We start from the raw sequence: 23135 nt of genomic DNA, 5'->3' as shown, positions 1-23135 counted from the left end.
AGCTGCTTCTACAGTATTGAGTTGTGGTTTTTTTGCTTTTTTTTTTTTCTCTCTGATATAAATTGCTTAAATTTAAGTCTGCAGGCATAAGACTTGGTCTCTCTTCCAAATCACTGACGTTAGTCATAAGTCTAAATTTCCAGTCATTTTATGACTCTTGCTGAAGTACTGTCCTAAATTGCTTCCTGTGGATAAGAGTAGCATAGTTTAATTACACACTTTCGAAGAAGTATTTCCTTTGAATTGTTTAAAATGTCTCCTTTGTCCCCTTGTTTTTGAATTACTATACACAGAGACAAAAGTTGGTCATCAGCTGTTTTTCTACTGTTCATTAATGTGTGCAATTCTGTCTTACGTCTTTTCTCAATGGAAAAAAAATCGCCAAAATATCACTCTTAAGTGTTTGTGTCTAGAAATGCTTTTCATATGTCAATAATCTTTGTAACCCTCTCCAAAACTTCTAGAGCAGCATCACCTTTCATACTTGGTGATCAATCTGGTACTTACCATTCCAAATGAAGCCCCATCATTTTGTTACCTTAAGCAAATAATAATGTTTTTGTATTATTCTGCATCTCATTCCTTGCAGATCCTAGTATTTTGGGATACAGTGGTCTGAGGTCAACAAAGTCCAGCTGATACCAAAAGAGGTTATTTCATACTTAAAATTCCCGTTCACCTATGGTAGGTAAAAGGAGACTTAGCTACTTACTGAATACGAATTTCTCATCCAGTCAATCCTTTTTTTTTTTTTTTTTTTTTTTTTTCCTGCTGGGCTAACTTCTGACTGGGTCAGGTCCTGCACCCAACTTGCCATAGGGTCTTACTCATATCTAGTCTATAGCAACCAAACTAGTGGTAGTGATGATGATCAACATGATGACAGAGCCATCTCTCCCACGCTTGCATCAGTTCTCAGTCTCTGTGAAACCAGTTACCTTGACAGCTGACCTTTTTTTAACCTTATATGCACACTCAGCAGAGATCTTTACTGAGCTTAGAAAAGTGATTGTTAATTGACTACTTATAAAATGGACGGTAGACTTAAAGTAGATTGAATAAACTCATCTAAATAGTCATTGTTCAGCATCTCACCAGCAAAAATTTCCTGTAGGAAATCAAAGGCAGTTAGCTTCTCTCTACGTTTTTGATATTTCTGAAGCATGTCCTGCGTTTTCCAAGTAAGTTGACTGAAAAATATTTTCCATTTCCCTGAACTTTTTAAATGTATTTGATAACCACATTTAGGACTTCCTTTATAGTATCCTTGATTGAAAAGTGTATTTAAGTGAAAAGAGTTGAAGGTTGTCTTAATGTTCTCTTAAATGTAAAGACCTGCACTGTAGAAATAAATGAGTCTTGTCGGAGATTATGCAGGACAGAGGATTCAACCTTTACAAAGGAAGATGTGATGATGGGCTATATTTCTCCTACCTTTGCCCTGTAGTGCTCTGCAGCCATATCCCTTTCCTTTTTAGAATGTTGCAAATAGCATTTAGGATCAGCTATCCTTAAATCACTAATATTATCAGAAGTCAATTAAAATATGTGCTTCTCACTATGGAAAATTATAAGAACTTTTGGTATGGGGGAAGGCCAACATATTTTGTTTTTACTGAATAAGCATTGAGTAAAATGTAGAAGTTTTCACTTCTAATACAAATACATTAGTACTGATACAAATACATTAGTACTGATACTAATACATTAGTATTAGATACTAATGGATTAGATTAGTACTAATACATTAGTGTTAGATATACAAAACACCTCTTCTGCTTCTTTTCTGTTTGAAAGTTCTCACATGTATATCGGTTCTGGATTATCTGTTTTATAATCACACCAGTCGCATCCCAGGTTCAGCCCTGAACTCCAGTATGTGCTTCCCTGTACTACCGAGATACCAGTTGTTGAATGTCTTCCACTTCAGTGATGTAGTTAGCCAAGGGATGGATTGGATGGAATGGCAGGACGTTGGGTGCACAAGACAAACCCAGGACTATGAGTTGCATCAGGATGGTGAGAAACATCAGATGTTTACTGCCCCTGGAGAAACCCTGCAGTCTGGAGCCAGGTGCTTTCCCCAAGGAACTTGGTGAGCAGATCTAAAACTGTAGATGAAGTTGCTCTCTGAGTTCCTTCCAGCAGTTTTGCTGTACAAGTGATACATATCGATATGTCAGCAGCTTCCCAGCATTGTTTTGAAACAGCAAGTTGGTTAAGAACACATGTTATTCCTGTCATCCTGTACTCACCCACTTGCTTAACAACAAAAAAGAAAACAAAAAACTTCTTGTCAAAACCCATGAGTCAAGAACATAAATCTACAAACTGCTGCTGTTTGTCTTCCTACTGTCTTCTTGTAAAGAAATTGCTTAGGAAATATTTTTTCAGAGATATCTAAGGTCAGCTGTTTTTGATATTATTATATATGTGTAATATCAAAATTTATAATTTCAGTCAACGATTATTTTTTTTTGAAAAACATCTTGATAGTTTGAACTGACAGCCATCCTCAGAGCTATTTAATACCCTGACTTAAATTTGGTGAGTTTGTCACCACTGCCAACATTATTATTGTTTGCTTCTAAGATTGAAGGGGGAAGTAATGTCTCTATTTTCATGCAGTAGCAAAGCTGTGCCAGAGTGGTTTTTAAGCTGTTAATTACTAAAATCCATAAAGTGTTTAAGCAAATCCGGTACTGTGAAAAGCCTATTAAAAACATCTTTACTACACTTTTCATTATGCCATTATGATGGCTTTTTGGATAGTAGAAGACATTATTTTAAATACTACTACTATCTGTAATTTATTAAATTTTTTGATGGATATTTAATTTAACTTTGTTAACAAATTTGTCTCCTTTCTGGATAGTTGAATTGCAGTAGTATAGACAAGGTAAGAAGTAACTGGATAAGTTGATCTCTAATCTTTTTGCAGCAGACATAACTGATCCCAAAGGCTAAGATCTGTTTTGTTAGTCTTGAAAAATTACCATGACACTCACATGAAGTGATGATGTGAGACTGAAAATCATGTTAACAAAACATGATGCTTTTTAAATGTGTAAGTAATTTCAATGCACTTCAGTAAGACTATTTGCAAACAGAAAACAGTTTTTAAGTGTTTTCAGGACTCTGACCCAACCCTGTTCCATATGCAAGATGTGTGACTATAGCTGTATGGGTACTTGCAGAATGTTGTGGAGAAGAGACAAGGTAGCAGCTTGTGAGGCAGTGGAAAGGGTGGTCATGAAGGTGCCAGGAGTCATGGAGCACGGTGACATAGCTTCTCAGAAGCTTTCCAGAAGGAGCGGTTTCTCTGCAAAGATTTTCCTCTTCATTTGTGGATAGAATCAAAAAACTTCCCACAAAGCTGCAGTTGATACAAACTTCAGACCCCCAGGCTCATAAATGAAAATTGTTTCTGAATTACTCTGGTCCTGATTCCTTGCTGCATTCCTATTTGCAAAGAGGCATTAAATGTGTCCTTTGGGCTTGTGATAATGCTATAATGGAACAGCTGTGGTACAGCACACAAGCTGGGTGCTATTTTTTTTTTCCAGAAGAATTTCCAAAATTACACAAACTGTGAAAAATATATGAGGCACTTTGGGACTTTTGAGAGATCTGTTAGCATGAAAACAAGATGTTTATTTAGTTCTATATTACAGTGATTTAAAATATCATTACCATCAGTGATGTGGGGAAGTCTTTCAAATGATTATAAACTTTACAATCATTACTAAATAGTAAGAGCAGTCAAGCAGTACAACTAGGAACTGAGAACCAGGGATCCTGAAACCTACTTTTTGATTGTCTTTTCTAGTACACCTTTTAACAATTCAATTCACTTATCTTTCTTTTCTATATCCTGCCTTGTAACACCACATTATCTTTTGGGCATATAGTGAGGTTTAATTCATGTAAAACACTTTTTAGCCATTGTTAGGAGAAGAATGCTGGGGCAGAAGAGTGCTCTTGCTCATATGCTGATAGTTTGAGTGCAGGGTAGATAAATCATACATAGGAGTAAAATGCTGGGAAAGAGAGTTTTCTGGACGTTCAGAAAGTTTGATTAAGTGTTTTTTTTTTGTTGTTTTGTTTTTTTTTTGTGGATTATGCATATCATGGTTTAATTGAAAGACAGACTTACATTTATGTGGGAAAAGCCAGTCTTGTCCTTTTCCTGGATCATCCACCTACACATTAACTCTCACTTTGTCTAATTTGGTTGAGCCAAGGGCTCTCCAGGAGAAGTGACAAGCATAGGGATAGCCTGGCTCACGTGAAAATCTTACCCCACTAGGCTTTGTGTGTGCAGCTGCCTTCACGAACTCAAGCACAGCTACAGTGTTATACATGTGAGCATAATTTCCTTCAGTTTTATGTGGTTTAAATAACTTGCTTGATGCAAAACAAAACAAACCAACAAAAAACTCTGTCGGAGGATGTCTTTTTCCTCAGTACCTGGAGAAATAAAATGAAATCCCCTATTGCAATATTTCTTTAATTTCATAAGATATCTTGAACCAGTATTTGCTGAAGCTCCTTCTGCAAGCATAGGCTAGTGCTGTATTCCTGGGAATATCTCTCAGTAGAAGCGAGCCTTGGTCCCCTTAAACAATAGGAGGGCCTTGCAAAGATGTCCTTGAATGCTTTCTGCAACCCCAATTGTTGTAGTTTGCAGGAAGTAAAATGGTTTTGCAAGAACCAAGGCTAGCTGGAGCCAGAGTGTACTTCTAATTTTGTAGTTTAACAATACTGTGATATTGTAATGCTTCTGTAAGATAAAATAGAAAGACAAAAGGATTGGAAGTAAAAAACATGACACTTTTTAAAATTTGATCCTACTTGTCATAAGTGCTTAGTTCTACTGCAACTGAGTCTGCAAGCTGGAGATGCTGTTAGTCTGCAGTGCAGAGCCAGTGATAAAAAGAAAATGAACAGTGACTAGGAGAGAGAATAAAAGGCAAAAGAAAGGATTACATCAATAGGGTGAGATTGTGTAATTTAAATCTGCTGTGTTTCAGGATTTTTGTAATATGTCACAAGAAAATTGTGCATTTTCTGCTGAGTTTTCCTTATTCTCTTCTGCTTAATTTTGACCTTATTTATCTTATCCACACTACTTACATGTCCAGGGGAGTAGTGACTCCTGGAAACAGCCTGCTAGGATTTACTGGAAATTGAACTTCGTGTAGTCATGTGGTGGGAGAAGGAGCTTTGGAGCAATAGTTGGATTTCATTGCCTGGCTCTGAGGCCCAAATTCCTGGGGAGTGGGAGGTCTAGGTTTGACCCTAAGGCTCACTGTGCAGCCTGTGAGTTGTGGAGCAGGAAACCACCCAAAATGTTGCTAATTGCGGCCAAGACCTAAGTGCCAGGGAGCAATAGCTAGGTATGTACAAAAGCCAGTTCCTCCCACAGGTCTGTAGGGATGTCTGTCCACCCATTTGTGAGCTTGTAGTCTGACAGACAGTCAACCTTTTCATCAGAAAGACAGAGGGAGTCACTTAAAAATCAGGACAAGAGGTGGTAGGGTTTCCTTCTTTTCACAATGTGTGAGTTAGTATCATCCAGGAATTAAGAGATTCATGTTTAATTTCTTCCTCTGCCAAAATGGATTTAAATAGATTTCCCTCCAAATTTCAGTAACTACTATTAACTACTATTTAATAGTCTGTGGGAAAGAGGCTCTCCTCTCTTCCTGCATAATAACAGGAGCAGCATGGTCATTCACATGGAAAAAGGTTTAATGGGTTCTGTTTCAGCATCATTAAATTATCACTGGATAAAACAGCGTATGTTTTATACATCTAAATTCTGTCTAAATGTGGGCTTAAGCTTGGCTGTTGATTGAGTGGCAAAGCATTTGAATTGTGCTTATTTTACAGAGAACATATTAAATAATAAACAGGATACAGAAATCTGGCTTGCAGTCAGAGGACATAAATCTTTTGGTCCTGGAGGTCACCATCTTCTAAGACGGAAGTGAACAAATGTGCCTAAAAGCACAGTTTCAAAATTATTTGTGCTGACTGGCCAAAATGTGTTAAAAGCAAGCTAGTTCAAAATCATATTGACCTTTTCTTTCTGACAGTGATTATCAATAATTTGGGTATTTTAATTGATCTCTGAAAATGCAAAAATTTATATATTTCTGATGATAATAAAGTATTCTTATTTAGTATATGACTTTTTGAGCTATATTAACCCATTCTTAACATTCTATTTCATTATTGTTTATCGTATCTGTTTTCAGCCATATAGGTTTTACAGCTGTTTAAAAAAAAAAGGCAAAGAAAATTTAAAGATATAGAAGATGTCGGCATAGCCAGAAGTAAAATGGTAGTGTCAGCATTTTCATACTTCGTAGGTTCTAGGCCTGAGCTTGAGAGGAGCTGGTCACACTGCAGCAATTGCAAACTTCAGTGGCAGTGCAAGCAGCTACTTCTGAAAATGAGATTTGGTACAGATAAGTAAGTATGCTTTACTTTTCCTATGCTGCTGAAGGATATACATTTATAAATCAGTTAGTTGCTTTTAAAAATTTTGTTTCAGTAGTACATCAAGTTTGAAAGTTTTGCTCCAGCTGTAATTAATAAGGTGAAGGAACTGGCACATTTGAATGATTTCATCAATTAGCCTCATAGCTCTTTTCTTAGACTTCCAGCAAAAGCAGCATCTTAGACTGATTTTTTTTAAATTGTTCATTTTTAGAAGTAAAAAAAAAAAAAAAAGTTCAGAAAAGTACAGAAGTATGAATAATTTTTAGAGATTTTTACATTTTGGAACTGGAAAAGAAGTGATACTAGTAAGAGTGTTTAAGTTGAGAAGACAATTGTGTGTAGCAAAATCATTGGAAAAGTTGAGTAGCTGAAGTTTAAAGTTCAGAGATACGTTGTTGGGGGTAATAAAAAGATGAAAGGTTTGGATAAAAAGATGGAAGGCCACAGATTTGTAGGGCTTTATGGAATGTAATTACTTTTTAGCTCTTATTTTGAGCTGATGTGGTTCAGCTTAACTCAAAGAGGCTTCCTGTACAGTCTTACATCTGATAATTTGATTATGAAAATGAACTCTCCCACTTGGAAGAGAATGCTAGAAATCTTGTTCTGATAAGAGATATTTATACAGCACAACCAAATCACTTAAACATAAAGGGGCCATGTGCTTATCCTCATTTCTAATGACAAGCTCACTGTAGCTATCTAAGTTCTGTCAGCACACGTTGGTATTCCCTGTTCAGTAGGGGGCCAGTGCTTTCCAGTGCTACTTCAGAGTAACTTCTTTGACTTATTTGGATATTCTGTGAATTTTATAGCTATAGATTGAGAATCTGTCTTTACATTCTGATCTTAAAATGGTACTGACAGAGGACCTAACTTTTGACTTATCCTTAACTGGGGAGAAAGGCAAAATCTAGTGAATCTTCGGAGATGAGTCTGGGGAAGAGAGGATCACCTTTTGTAAAAAGTAAAATAAGTGGTAAATTTGAGTAGCTGAAAGGTAGGTGAGTGGGCATAATTCATTTGCTGTGAAGTGCTCACTGGCAAGCTGTTACAGCAAGGTATAATTCAAAATCAAAGTAGTCTGTGGCTACGTTTTGAGGGGATGATGCTAGAATAAAAGTGAAGGAAATGCTGTGTAAACTCACTGCTCACTCTCCATTCTTTCTGTGCCAAATGCTATAATCTGACAATCTTTTCCATTTAAGTTTATAGACCAAATTCCATCTTCAGTTATATTGACATAAATTCCCTTAGTCATAGTTTTGTTGTATTTATAAGCCTAAGTTTGCTGTTGTGTTACAATAAGAAAGTCTTGATAACTGTTTCTAAAACACACTGAAATTTATTTTAATCTGCAATACTTTTGTGTATAAGGGTGCAGTCTGATAAAAAGTGAATGCTTTATTCTTCACCTTTTTTTTTTTTGATGGAATATAATACTAATGTAGGAAAGAAGACTGGGATCAAAACCTGGCTTTATTCAAGTGCTACAAGCATTACTGGTGAGAAAACATACAATCTACTAGCTCATTCCTATGTTACAGGATTTGTATAAACTTCAGGTCAACTGGAGATGTATAAACTAAAACAGTGCAGTGTGTGTAAAATTCTCTGTATATACAGAGGTTTCTGTGTGGAAAAATCATTAAGCGCTTTCACAAATTTTCACAAATTTTACACAGGAACCATTCTTCAGTAAGTGGAAGTCTTAAGTGACTAAATAAGTGTATTTGGAAGGAGGGAAGGAGAAATAATTCTAGATATTTTCTGGTCTAATAAAATGTGTGTTTTTTCTTTGTTCTATTTGTTTGTTTTTAATGGACTTTGGAACACTTGCATGATATGGCAGAAAATTTGTCTAAAGTTTCACCCTAGAATACTTGTCTGTGAAGAAAAAGGTTCAGTTATTATTTGAAAGTAGGATTTTCAAATCAGAAGTCCTTGTCCTAGTACATATCCTATTGTTGTGGCATTATGGTATTGGATTTGGAAAGCATTGGGCAGAAAGAATCCCGGGCAGAGGAAAGGCTGCAAAACTCCTAAGAGGCAGCTGGGTGGTACAAAAACTTGAAATCACACAGCTTGTAGTGTGAGCTTCTCCGTATTAGTACTCCAGAAGGGCTTTTAGCTTTTATGTGGGCTTATCAGTAGGTTTCCTAAGCCTTGAACTTTGGTCCTAAATTTACTAATAAATCTAGGATTAAAGAAAAAAATCTGGTTCTGCTTAATTTTACACAGGACTGTGTTCATCATTATTTTACCTCTGCCTTTACAGACTTTTCTGTAGTCAAATATTAGGGAAGCAGTAACAATGCTTTTCAGTTGATCTATCTTACTTGATTTTTTGATACTAATAGATAGTTCCTATTATCTCTAATAACCAACAGAATGAACTTCTGTGTTTGCATTGGCTTGTTTTTAATTCAAAAACATGTAGCTCTAATTCTGTTTTTTCCTTTGTAAATAATTTCACTTGGCATTTTTTTCTATATGCACCTTTATTTGATATAGTGCTTTATTGAACCTAAAACTCCTTTTAGCAATGTCCATTGTAAATAAGCTCTGCTGGAATATTATTTTAGAAAATTCTTCTGTACTGTGTTCAGATGATCATTAGTTTCCAGATAGGGCACTCAAGATCGTAGGACAATTCGGTGGGAAGGGCTGTGGGAAGGCTTTGGTCCAACCTGCTGCTCAGCTCAGGGTCAGCCATGAGCTCAGACCAGGTTGCTCAGGGCTTTATCTCACCTGTGTCTCTCTGGTTTCAGCTTACCCTGCTCTCTCTCACCCACTGCGAAGTGCCTGGCTCTGTCTCCCCTGTAACCAACTTGTAGGATTGCTACCAACCACTGACAGGTTGCTGGTAGGTGTCACCCTTATGCCATCCTTTCTGCAGGCTGAGCAAGTCCCCTCCCCTCATCCTCTCCTCACAGTGCTCCAGCCCCTGACCACCTTAACTGTTGGTGTCTTTCTTGTTTGGAGCGGCCTGAAACTGAATGCAGAATTTTTGACAAGGTCTAGAAAACAGTAAATATTTAACTAATATTTTAGTGAACAGACTAAGATGCATGAGCTCAGAAGAGCAACAGTTACTAGCTGAAGTAGATTTAAGGACGTGAGAGGACAAGGCTAAAAGATGCTCTTTTTGAGAGTAATCAGAACCAGGGTGCAGTATTTTCTGAGGAGCTTTTTGTATCTGGCTACATATAATGCCTGTATTATTAGTCTTGAGACTTCAGTCCCTGCATATCTCAGTGCAGTGGCTTTCTCTGATCATTGCATCCATCTAAACACTATTCGCTTTCATGGAAATACACTACAGACACACAGGTTGAGAGGATTAAGGATGTTTCCTTGGCATATAGAACTTGTGAGTCACTGCCACTACTTGTTTGAGCAGTATTAAATGTAAGCATCTTAGTTGTATCTATACACCCACACTGAAGTTTTTATATAAGATTTTAATGTGCCTGATTAACATAAGAAAACCCAGTGCATATTTGTAGAGCAGGTGCAAGCGATGTCTCATCTCTTCCTGAACAAAAGGTTAATACATTCCCACAAGTGACTTAATCCAGCCTTAACACTAAAAATGATATGACTGTAAATTGATATAAATGAGAGTTAAAAAGCTTCGAGTAGCGCACTGTAATTATTAGTTAATATTCAAAAGGGCAGGAAGTTTTTTTTAAAAAAAGAATTTACGCCACTAACTAGAAACAACTGATTTACACACAGCATTCATTTTAAGACTTAATTATGCTGTAAAATTTAAGCTTAAGTATATACAGCATGTACAATGCAGAAGTGTGCAACAAGAACTGCAGCATGTGTTTTGATTTTTAAATTTAAAATGTAGGTGAATTGAATGTAAATGTAAACCTTGTAACCTTGATTTTGTTCATCTTTATCAAATATATTGTCATTTATATGCATTTGTAGTCCTGTCTAGAAGACAGGATTTGCATTTCAGTTTTCTAATGGCAATTTATTTGTCTACATTTTGTTCCATTTTGTTTGTTTTTATTATTATTATTATCCTTAGAAACAAAACCTGCGTATTTTGATTCTTTTTTTCCAAAAGAAAATTTTAGCTAGGTAGATCTAATTTCAGAACTAGAAATTCTAATGTGAGATAGCTGTCTCAAGGTTTTGCAGTTCTTTATTTTGCTGCAATTATTCCAAGACAGTCTTGGGCATTTGTGAATGTGGGAAAAATTCTGGCTGCACTGCAGACATCTCCAATGTGCAAACAGACAGTTTTTCAGAAGCGAAGAAAAGCTGTGAAAAAGTATTCCAGCCAGCCTTTGAGACCAGATATAAAATCATGCTCAAGCTCATCCCACTTTTCATGCATAATGCAATATGTATATGTGCACAAATATATTGAAGCCTGCCTAAATCTGAAAGATTTAATTTAGCTGTACTTTTATGCATAAGGTTTTCTTAACATGACAGAAGCTAGGTATGTTGATTTGTTTATTTTTAAGCTATATTGGCATTAACATCTAAGTGTGCTTACAGTCCACAAATAATCAATTAGGCAAGAGAGCAGATCTTCCATATTTGATTGCTAAAGTAAAGTAGTGATTGTAGAGCAAGAAGGCTAAGTGTATAAGGCACTCACTAGAGATTTTAAAAGCTAAAGGCAAAGCATTAATTCCTGGATTGTAATTTATAAAAATGTGCACTGTGTCGGCTTATTTGAATAATACTACAAAGAATGACAATTCTACTCTCTCTCTAAACATAATTTCTACAAAGGTTTCAATTTCATAATAAATAATTTTAATTGCCTGTAGTCTGCGCAAGTTGTTTGATTGGATATTGGTAAAAAGGTATTACATTATACAGAATCCAGTTATTGAACTTCAAAGGTAATAAAAAGGAATATTTGTAGGTTACAAACAGCTTTTGATATGCTTTTTTGTATTAAGTAACTGTCTGTAATTAATTTTTGGCTTTAACTTCTTAGGTTTTAGGGCTTGATTGAAGCTTCCTCTTTCTCAGCTGCCAGAGTAACCTGAGGATTCCCCACATAACCAGAAATCTTCTAAGGTAGAACTGATTATGTTGTTATTTTCGGCCACATTTTCTTCTGAAAGAATTAGTGAAGAACTAATTGCTGTGCACACCTTCCTAATATGTTTCCTGTAACATAAAGTAACTTCAATTAAAGAAACATTTCGTCAGCTTAAGAAACAAAACAAAACGAACAATCCTTTGGCATATTCACATTAAATGCCAGCTCTGAGTGCAGTTAAGCTCTGCTGACAAGTTGCCCACAAAGGCTGTAGCACCTCCATCTTTGAAAATTTTCAAAACTTGACTGAACAATCAAACTTTTTGAGACTAATATAATCTAATCTAACTTTTAAAGACTAATCTTATCTAACTTTTAAATTAGTGGTGCTTTGATCAGGATGTTGAATTATGTTACACCCAGCCCTCCCTTCAGTGGGAATCTCTCCAGTAGAAGGATAATTAGTTAAGTACATTACATTTTTGAATTGGGGAAGTAGGCAAACAAAACAAGCACAGAAAACAACTCCTTGGGAGCTTTTTTTTCAGGTTTTCTTTTTTAAATACATTCTAAGTTCTTCCAAAAGGAAACACTGAAAATCATGAGCAGCAGCAAATAGTGATCGAGAGGGACGCTTTTATTAAATAAAGAATTTAGAGTATCAGTGTTACAGACATAATTCAGTGGGTATCTGCTGCCCCCTTCAGACTACATTAAAGAAAAACAAATTTTTAAATCAGAAATTAATAGCATTCCATTCTTTTGCACTAGTTTTTGCTGGGCAGTGGGAACGAACCCTAAGAATAAATACATTTTTAAGTAGATAGCTGGTGAAATTTTTTTTATATCAGCAGTAGATTTTTTTTTATTTTAATGAGTAAGACAAACCATACTTCAAGTTACTACTTCAGCTGCTAGGTTCGATACTCACAGTGGAAAAAAAGATCTTGGACTTGGAAAAAATCTGTGGACTAGGACGTGGGAAAACTGGAAATTAATTAAAGCTTCTAGAGTGTGTTTATACATTTTTGGTTAAGTCATTCCAATTCTGTGATTCAGTTCTTCATGTGCAAAACACATGATGCCTCATCTCTTTTTAAATCTTCCTTTTAATTCAGAGTAAGATTTGGTAGCAAGATCAAGACCAGATTGGCAGAAATTCTTTCTTACCTGCTCCCCAGACAGGGGATAACACGACTGGGTTTTATATGCCTAAATACACTTGTATGTCCACTGCTCAGTGTATGCACGTGTATACATTTGTGTGTATATATATGTATTCAACAGCTCTCTAATCTCAGCTGAAATTAAGTACTCCCAATAAGAAGAAACAACAGCTTTGTGCAAATGTAGACCCATTACTCTTAGCTAAAAAGGACAGATGTAGATAGAAAAACTGATCGTACAATTACTGTTTTCTATTTGGGATGTAACATCATACATTTTCTAAGCTTGTCTGAGAAGATTTTTATAAAACTGATAAAAAGAGAAGATTTAAAATAAGATTATTATATGCATTGAGTGTTCTTACTCTACTGAGGGAAAGAAATTACATTTCTGAACACTTACTTTATATCAATCTCCTATTAACACAACTTGCTGAGGTGATAGCAAAAATAAATACCAGACTTTTGTTTGGTGCTATTGCTTTTTTTTATTTCCTCATACATGATTTAAGCAAAATAGTTAAGGAAGAACAGAGATACAGATTTGATGGTACACTTCATTCCACAATCCTCATAACATAAGGATCCCAAAGAATAAAACCTACATGTTTTAAAGTGGAAAGAATGTATCATCTAGGTATTTTTTTTCCCAAACCTGAAACAGTTATTTTCTGCTTTGGTGAATCTGAATTCTTAGAGCTTCTAATTGATGCTCTTGGATGCCCAAGTACATACACTGTATTCTGTTTGCTGTCCTGTCTGTACTCATTTTGCTGATAATAGAAAAATAAAAAGTAAAAAAAAAAAAAAAGTGAAGTTTCCATTTTTCGTATCACAGATTCTCAGCACACCAAGGGAAAACTTGATATCATCCTTGAAGTTATATCAAATCAATTAGATGTGACAGAAGGTTCCTCCTGTTCACATGCATATTAGACATCTATTGAAATGTAGTGCAATGCATCACTGAGGTATGTTGAGTTTGCTTTGCTTTTGCTAGCTTGCTTTTTTTTTGTTGTTGTTTTTTAACCCTATAAGTTTGAGTTTATCATCCCCATTCCTTGGCACTCAATGATGTAGGTATCTTTACTGGGATCTTCCTCTTCTGATTTTGTCACAGTAAATTTGGCCTAAAACAGGATTAGAAATATACATCACAAATTCATTTATATGCAAGTTTAAATCTTCAATACCTGATGTCCAGTAATTTATACATATTACAAATTTTACCGATTTCATTACAAATATTAAAATAAAGGTGGTAGAAGTATCTAACCATTCTAAAGGCATTAAACTCTAAAGTATGTTTAATTTCTACTGGCAAACTCCCACATAAATATTGTAACAGTTATTTATCAGTGCTTATCCTCAATGACAAAATTCAGTTCACAGTGCCTGCAAAAAACAGCGTGAATCTACAAAACTGCACCCTTCTTAGTTACTGGAATGCAACTGAGAGGATAAAATTCCTGAAGTTTTGGACTCACCTTTGTTAGCTGTTCTGCAAAGTGTATAGCAGTTTGCGTATGAAGTGTAATTGGTCCACTTTTCACTCTAGACACCCCCTTTGCTAGTGCCATAAAAATGATCAGCTGAAAAGGGGGGAGAAAGGTCATTATTTAATAACTCTTCAGATCCTAGGAACTTACTGATTTAAAAAAAAGAAAAAAAAAAGGAAGCAAAAACATCCATGATGTCTGGAAGTGTAAAACATTGTCTGCCAAATGTCATAAAAGTTCATGCTGCTGAGTGCTAAGAGTGATCCAAAGCTCAAGAATCTTGGAATTTACTAATGTGAATGCCTGATTACAGAAGGGCTGCTACTTTTCCCCCAGTCATGTTTGCCACTAGAATTTGTGTTATTACATTTTACTTTGCTCCTCATTCCCCAGGCTTCCCCAAAGTCATGTCAGACTCTAGATTACAAGACTACCTTGGGTGGAGAGAAAACTCAGAAAAGGTTTTTAATTATAACACTTCATGATGACATATTCACCAGACAGACAGGAATACCTCCTAGATAATCTGTTCTCCAATAACTTTAACCAGGAAGCTACTTTTACTCCTATACATGGAGTACCAAATAGAAGCGAATTACTACTTCATATTTTATACCTACTATTTAACGATGTGTGCAAAGCCAAAAGCATCTGTGGTTCCTAAGAACTGTATGTAATATGCTAATTCTACTGATGTGAACCAGTACTGATGTGTACCACACCTGGAAACTTCTCAAGACTGATTATCAATTCATTATGTAAAGCCATGCTTTCTTCTGGAGATACATCCAACTTTGAAATCTACGTGCCATTCTTTCACTGTTCAGATTACATTATTTAAAAGTAATACATACATAAATGTTCTTGCTACATCACTTTCATGTAGACACAAATGGGAGCCTTACTTGGTCTTGTAAAGATCATCCACAGCTCCACCATGTTAAGATTCTTCAGCAGTATCTCAGCTGCTTCAATGCCAACCTTGTCAGAATTTTTTCCTAACAGAGAAATGTAAGAAGTTAGGATGCTGCCAATTATTTTTAACACGTAAAAAATAGAGAAAACAAACAAGCAACAATTAACAACTTTTAAACCTTATTTCCATGCTCTTGCCTCAAATGTCTTCTTGAAAAAACTCCTGTCTTATGATGACATATTCCATATTCCATAAGCAGTGGGAAGCACATAGCCCCACTTACAGTCAGAAAAACATTTTATTCAAACCATTTAGATCAAAAACACATCTATTCCTTTAACCTAGATACACATCTAGATTCAATGCTGAACAAAATCTTCACAGGTAAACCATAGAGCCTGTATGTAAAGTCCAGAAGTATTTTCAACTTAGTGATCCTTAACAATCCATTCTGATAAAAGGTGAATTTAATAATTTTGTAATATTTGTTGATATGTAAAAGCAGTTTAGAAATACAAAGTGCAATATTTTATTTACTGAGTTCAAATCTGTTCATTTCCTCTATCCCTATTAGTAAATAACATCCACTTAAAAATGCAACACTCAAAGCGTTAAATCTTTGAACAGATTATACTTTGGATTTCTACTTAATAGTATATTAAGTTGATTCTGAAAGAGGTATATTCCATACAACTCTTACCTCTCTTGCCAAGTGACGACCCAGCTAACAAACAACCTGTTGATGTCTCTGCAACAATGCTGAGCAGAAAAAGTATTAAGAACAAAATCACTCACATTACACTTTATCAGACAATTAATCAAGATCTAGCTAATTGACCAGCAAGGTTACAGGCATCAATAGAAAGTTTAGGCTTGTCTTACATTATTCCACTTCCGGTCCCAAAGGCTTGATCATCAGGTTCTCGAACAGGCTGAATGTTAATGTAAAGATCTCTGATTTCTTTTCTGATGCATCTCACTGCTGCTGCTGACATGTCTTTTGCCAGCTAACAAGATAAGAGGTAGAAACATTAATTAATTAATGATGTAACTTTAGCAATAGATAAGGCTCATTAGCCTAATTATCAGTGGATTCTTTAATAAGGCTAAGTTATTAACTAGAAAACCAAATGATTGTTATAAAACCCCTACAAGCAAGCACTGAAGATCATCTCTTCTGAGAATGTTCCCATAAACTCTGAACAAATGACAGATTGTAGGGAGATTCTATATATAATATATATAACATATAATAATAAAGAATATCAAAGCTCCAATAGCATTAGGAATTCCAATAATTCTTCTCCTTACATATGGAGAAAGATTTCACTTCAGTCTTAATCAAGAACTCAAAGACCTTACTGAAACCTTTAGTCTAAAGTGAAAAAACTCAAGACCTTAGACTGTAAAAAATAAAACAAAAACCCAACAATTATTATGTACAGGATATACTCTGTAAGACAGAGTATATAAAATAACAATTTTAAATCAAAGGCATGTGGGGGCAGATGAAGCTTATCCTATCCCTGTGATATTCATAGGGTTGGAGATTTTAAGACCAAACTCAGCACTCCACAGCTCTTCAAAAACTAACTCAGTTTCTCCTCTCCCTTCCTCTTCTGCTTCCCAGCCTGTATGTGAGAAGGAGCTAAGGAGATCCCAACACTCATTCTCTGTAAACAGAGGTAGGATAGAAATAACGGAAAGAAGGAGGGATAAAGGGGCAAATTTATCTGTTTTTTTTTTTTTTTTTTTTTTAAGTTTTGGCTAACTTAACTTGTTCTGTCTAATCCCAGTAACAATGGTTGAAAAGTCTGATTTTGTCTGACTTCTGTCTATTACAGTGCACCATAGTTTAGCCATGAATCTATGAAAAACAGCCATTATTTCAGATTTCACATAACTCACAGAAACATGAACGGTACATAGATATGATACCCCTCAATACATACTAAATATTTTTGAATAGTTACATGAAGGATATCACAGACACTGTTCTTATTTCCTATTTTAGCTGGTACCATATCCCTGTGCAATAACCACATTTTAGAAATGTCCAAAATTCTGTTTTATAGCCTGAATAATGCAATCCATTTAACACAACTACTTGGCTTATATGTGACTGCAGAGCACAGGAACAGTACAGGTGTGCTAGAGAGATTACATGCAATTTTATATAGATTTATGAAGTTGGATACCACCACAGCTATTACTAGCACTCACTTTATAGGCAGTGCTCCAGCAACAAACGCTCTTCCATATATCTTTGTCACGGTGCCACGTTCTGTTAAGTTTATTGCACTCAACTCTTTGACTGGTGACATCTGGACTACAACTTCACCACCTCCCTGAGGATAGTAGCCCCTATTTACAAACAGAAATCAGATATAATTAAATGTAAGATCACAGGGAAACCCAGAAAATAACCATAAGGCTCTTTGTATATTCTGTGATACATTTGCATGTTCTCTGTTACTATACATATCAATTCTGTCGGTGTGCCTAAGAAATCTTTATCATACAAGAATATTCTCCAATAGCATTACCTCAAAATACACATCTTATTAACTGCCTAACACTAACTTAACTGGCACCTCAGAAAAAACTCAGTAATGGACTGACTGTTCAGCATGCACTTCCCTCAGGTGTTAGTTAACTGGAAACATTAAAACAGCAGCTGAAGGCTCAGCAATGAAAAAAAAAAGACAGGGAAGAACCATATAACATTCATCATACAGTGATGGTCCACACAGGGGCAGCTAATACAGTTCAGTTAATGTACGATAAATTCATCCCTTAGATTGATTCAGAGCACCTTGTGTGTGCCTCCATGCTCACAGACTGCTGTAAGGACTGCTTCTGCCACATGACACTGTAACTCACCTCTTTTTTATGTCACAATTAAATGTGAAATTGAACTTTTCAACTATTGGCTTGAAAACCTGAAACAAGCATATATAAAAATACACAGTGAATCTATTTTGAATTTATCATTTCCCACTATTTTATTCAGTCTTTAAAAAAAAAAAGTTCAAAACAAAAATTTCAATTACATTATAAAAAGATAGGCAGTCTCATCCATACAGCTTATCTGAGGTTCCCTATATTTTATTCTGAATAACGCTTTGTGTTAAAGGATTCTTTTTGAGAAGAGAAAGAGAACAAATAACAATTCACAGAGCTTCTAGAATAAAGAATGTATCTTAAGTGAAATTTGCTTTAGTAATTATAAGCAAACAGACAAGTCATTATTTCAGGGACTTCCATGAAGCACTGGTTGCTGTATACATATGGTACACAAGTAGTGTAATATTCCCATGCTTAATTCCGTAATTACAAATAAACTTGCAAAAGAGCAACAGAAGTACAATAGTTATATTACATATATAGGCATGAGTTGAAGGAATTTTTCCCTACCATGACTGTGTAGTCTATCTGAGGAGCCATCTCAGCATTGGTCCCACCTTTAAAATGAAGTTCTGATGGGAAGCAGCAAAGAGCACACAGGGCATTGCTACCTGCATCAGTAGACATACGCTCCTAAAAGCAATTATAAGATACTCAAATATCATGCGGTCACAATCTATGTAGAATCACTACACATCAAGGGCAAATGACTTTACAGAGCATAAGTAAGTATTTGATTTTGAACATTATCTATAAGCAAACTTATTACTCTTTAAAAAAAATGCTAATTAAAACTTCATGGTCTTGGCAAGCCTAAACATACAAACTTCTGTTTCACAGTAATTGTACCTTTAATATTCCTGTTTGAAATAAAAGTAATGTATGCTTCCTTAGTATACTGATGGTCCTGTGAAAACTGTAGGGTTAGACAGCAGATGGTATAAGCAGGAAAGGTTTATGCAGCAATTTTAGCATTTTAATATTTAATTAATAATAAAATACATAAAAACCTACAAAATTGCTTAGAAGCTGTTCAACATCTCACACAGGAAAATTCAGGGGCATAGAAAATATGCTTTGAGATACACAATTCCCCTATTACTGAATCCCTCCACATTTCATAGATAATAATAAACTCAGAATAGTTTTCCCAAAAGTTTGCTTAGCAAAGTGAAACAGTTATGTCATGGTGTTTCATGTTTGTGAACTATACTTTTTTTTTTTTTTGGGGGGGGGATGACACACACTTGTGTTTAATTTTATTAATCCTTCTGCATTGTTGCCTACTCAAGTCTTTCTGTGTTACGTTTAAGTAAAAGACGTAAAAGACATCAGCTTAGTTGTTTATACTATCGCAATTCAGAAACATATTTCTTTTATAGGAAACCTTAACTTATGCCTACCCTAGCTTACGCTTTCAAGTTCACAGCTAAACCCATTCTACTTTTTTGCAACAGATTCCTAGAACAAAGGATTCAACACAGCAAAAAACAAAATGGAAGAAACACAGGGACAAAAACAGCGATTGTAATATGCCCCAAGTTCAAAAAGACTAGTATACTGCACCACCATGTGCATAAGTACAACCTTAAAATTGACTTTATTATATAAAGAGGATTAATTCAATATTTCATTGTATAATCAATAAATTAATACATTAATCAATGTACTAATTCAACATCAGATGTAATACTTTGCAATTTAATATACTGTACGCATTTGTGAGATACCTATCTAATTTGATGCATTGACCTAATATTTCATGTACTAATGGAAGACAATAATTTTTTAAGTGCATGGGCAGCTTTTTTTTTAACATTCATCAAATGTTCAACTTATAATTTATATGTAATTATATACTTTATTAATATATAACCTGCTTACATAGCAGTTCTTTGCTCACACGTAGCAGACAGCACAGATTATACCTCATTAGCCATGTATTAATGTTCTTTTCTCACCTCTTTGTGACAATTTTAAAGTTACCAAAAGCAGTTAAGAGCAGTTGCTTGTCAATCATTATCCATGTACAAAGACATACCCTGCTGTTTGGTATCTGCTATGTGGGTTCCACCTTTGATCTTCCCAGGAGTGAAGGTTATTTCTGTTGAACCAATTTCTCCACCCTCCAGCTTCCCTTCACATAAATCTCGAACGATCTCCAATCCAGACAGATGCTGAGGTCTTAAAGTCATAATACTAATTAAAGATCCATTCAAGTAGACTACATAGTCATGTTACATTAAAAAAAAATACTAAACATCAACTAATACATCAATCAACATCAATTGCAGATTTAAAACAAGGATTAGAAATTCAGTCTGGTTCCTACATTTCTCCTGAGTTCAGAGGAGCTAAAGGAGCTTTCTGATCATTCTGAAATTCGTAGGATCCTGGTGTGTTTTCCAATAGAAAGGGTCAGGACAGACAAATGAGATGCAACAGTCACTTTCCTAATGTGATAAATGACAAAAATGTAATGGGATAATGCTGCCAAGTTGTATAATGATAGCAATACTGAACTGGAGCCAAAGCCGGTTAACTGTTCCCAGAGCCATAAAAGAGCTAACAGTTCAGTGCATCTCTCCTGCTGTGCTTGCATTTCCATTTGTTTGTGTAGTTTACATAGAAGAGAAAATAAATAAATAAATAAATCTTTTTTTGTTTTGTTACATTTTGAAGATGTCACTAAGAACTTGAGCTATGATTTTATTCAGTAGCCTCCACTTTCTCTGGGCTACAGCTGTTAAGACAGTAAAGCTCATTATTACAGAATCACAGAATTGAAGGGGTTGGAAGGGACCTCAAAAGATCGTCGGGTCCAACCCCCCCTACCAAAGCAGGTTCCTTAGAGCAGGCTGCCAAGGTAGGTGTCCAGATGGGCCTTGAATATCTCCAGAGGAGACTCCACAACCTCCCTGGGCAGCCTGTTCCAGTGCTCCGTCACCCTCACTGTGAAGAAGTTCTTTCGCATGTTGGTGCGGAACTTCCTGTGCTCTATCTTGTGGCCATTACCCTTGTCCTGTCCCCACAAACCACTGAAAAGAGGTTGGCCAAATCCCTCTGTCTCCCACACTCAGGTATTTATACACATTGATGAGATCCCTCTCAGTCTTCTTTTCTCCAGGCTGAACAGACCCAGGTCTCTCAGCCTTTCTTCATAGGGAAGATGCTCCAGCCCAATATCATCTTTGTGGCCCTCCGCTAGACTATTAATTGACTGTCAAGCCCATCTTAATATATGAATTTCCTTCCATGAGAACCATTGGGAAATACAGCAAAACCCACTGTATACCATTCTATAGACTACTTTCAAGGCAGTTATAGAACAGTAGCACAGATAAGCAAGACTGTTTCAGTAAGCCTAAATTAACTACCTCAAAGCTCATATCTCTCCTGGATATGTTTAAAGCCCAATAATCTTAAAAAAAAAAAGGCTGAAAAACTACATATATATAAAATGCTAAGGGATCGGTTTTCCCTTAGTTGTAATTAAACTCATCCTAAATAAACGATGACTCTGACCTCTGTGTTTGTCTTACAAATGTGATGTCAGTCAAGAAGGGTGTCACAAATTATCTGAGTTCATGAAGGAGCACAATTCTAGGCAGAATACTGCCATTTATAAATCAAGATGGGAAATGCAAGTAACGCATCTTTGACGTTTCTGGTAGCTTTCAAAAATAAAAATGACTACTCTGGGACATACAGATAGCATACAAACGGTTTGTATAGAATATACACTATACAAAATGTTTTATATGGTATATATACTATATACTCAGTGATTAATGTCTCACTGAGGCATTATATGATCTTAATTATATTTTGTTTCACACCACGCAGGCTACTTCACCTTTGAAAATATTTTTCAGGCACTTTTAAGGCTGTGCAGCCTGACAGGTGGAGACAGAGGGAGTGTCCTCACCTTTCCTGGCAGCAAGCCAGAGCCAGGGAGAGGGAAACTGCCCTGAGGAAGGAGAGGGCAAAAGAAGGAAGTGTATCCCAGGTCTGCCTGCTTTGATAGGCCTTCTTGACGTTCTAGCTGTTCTCCCGCACTCAGTCCTTCCACGTCAGTGAGCCACAGGCAAGACTTTTCTGCTTAAAAAAAGGCTGCTTAAAACACTGCTAATATGTGATTTTTGCCCTTGGAAGCGTTTCGGTGTGCCGCCAAGGCTGTGCCCCCGTTCCCGGAGGAGGGCCTCGCCCCCGCCTGAAGCGCCCAGGGACCGGCGCGGCCCTCCCGGCGCAGCCCCGGGGGTGCTGGCGTGCGGCGAGGCAGTTACCTGAGGCCGGGCTGGCTCCTCCCGGCGCGGATCCGGCGCACCCTCAGCGGCAGGCCCAGCAGGCAGCTCAGGGCCGTGGACACGCGCAGGATCTGCCCGCCCTGCAGGGGAACGGCGCTCGTCAGCCGCTGCGGCTCCCGGCCCCGCTGCCCGCGGGCGAGGCGAGGCGAGCGGAGCCCAGCACAGCCCAGCCCGGCGCGGATGCTCACCCCCTCCATGATCCCGCCGTCTATCTCCACCCTGTCCCCATCCATGGCTGGCAGCGAGCAGAGGCGCCGAGGGGACCGGAGTGGGCCCCGAGGACGGCGAGACCCCGGCGAAGCAACGCCCCCAGACCGGTACCAGCGCCGTCAAATGCCGGTGCCAGTGTCAGGCAGCGGTGCTGGAGCAGGCGCAGAGAACGCCGGCGGGGGCGGCACCGCGTCGTGAAAAGCCGCCGCCGGGTCACAGCGCCCGGGTGGCCGCGTAGCGGGCGGGGCAGCGCCCTCCTACCCGCCGCAGCCACCCCGTTCCTTTCCCGTCCTGTCCCGGAGCCAGAGCGGCGACGGATCCGGCCGGGGAGCGGCCGGACTTCCCGCCGTGCGGCTTGTCTCAGTGTTGGGATCGTTACAGGAACGCGGACGCGCACACACACACGGGGCCCCTCTCGGAAGTTTATTACAGAGTACCGGCAGCGGCCGGACCCTTGGCGCTGCCCCTCGCCCCGCCAACGGCTGTACCCCGGAGTTCCGGGGGCGCTGGGTCCGGGTGTCCGCCGTGCCGTTCCCTCACGGACCGAGGCCCCGGCCTCTGGCCCCTGGCTCCGGCCCCACCGCCACCGCCCCG

At 37.4% G+C, this 23135-nt stretch overlaps 1 protein-coding gene and 1 long non-coding RNA gene across 2 annotated transcripts; one reads left to right on the top strand and one right to left on the bottom strand.

The window, feature by feature from the left end:
* LOC121074334 lies at window positions 1-13513 on the top strand. Its single transcript, XR_005822285.1, has 4 exons — window positions 1-684; window positions 1847-2095; window positions 9282-9376; window positions 11489-13513. It is a non-coding gene; the product is annotated as an uncharacterized LOC121074334 (long non-coding RNA).
* On the bottom strand, window positions 13171-23112 carry RTCA (RNA 3'-terminal phosphate cyclase). The gene is given in 14 exon segments (XM_040566307.1): window positions 13171-13832; window positions 14190-14294; window positions 15107-15120; window positions 15123-15143; window positions 15146-15199; window positions 15818-15876; window positions 16000-16124; window positions 17337-17481; window positions 18001-18059; window positions 18535-18605; window positions 18608-18654; window positions 20062-20208; window positions 22311-22411; window positions 22520-23112. Coding segments are annotated over 14 exon segments (1092 nt in total). The 5' UTR covers window positions 22565-23112; the 3' UTR covers window positions 13171-13733.
* Window positions 23113-23135: the final 23 nt, after the last annotated feature.

The sequence above is a fragment of the Cygnus olor genome, chromosome 8 (assembly GCF_009769625.2).
Source record: "Cygnus olor isolate bCygOlo1 chromosome 8, bCygOlo1.pri.v2, whole genome shotgun sequence".
In the NCBI taxonomy this organism is placed as follows: Eukaryota; Metazoa; Chordata; class Aves; order Anseriformes; family Anatidae; genus Cygnus; species Cygnus olor.
This window is presented reverse-complemented; position numbering and strand designations above follow the sequence as displayed.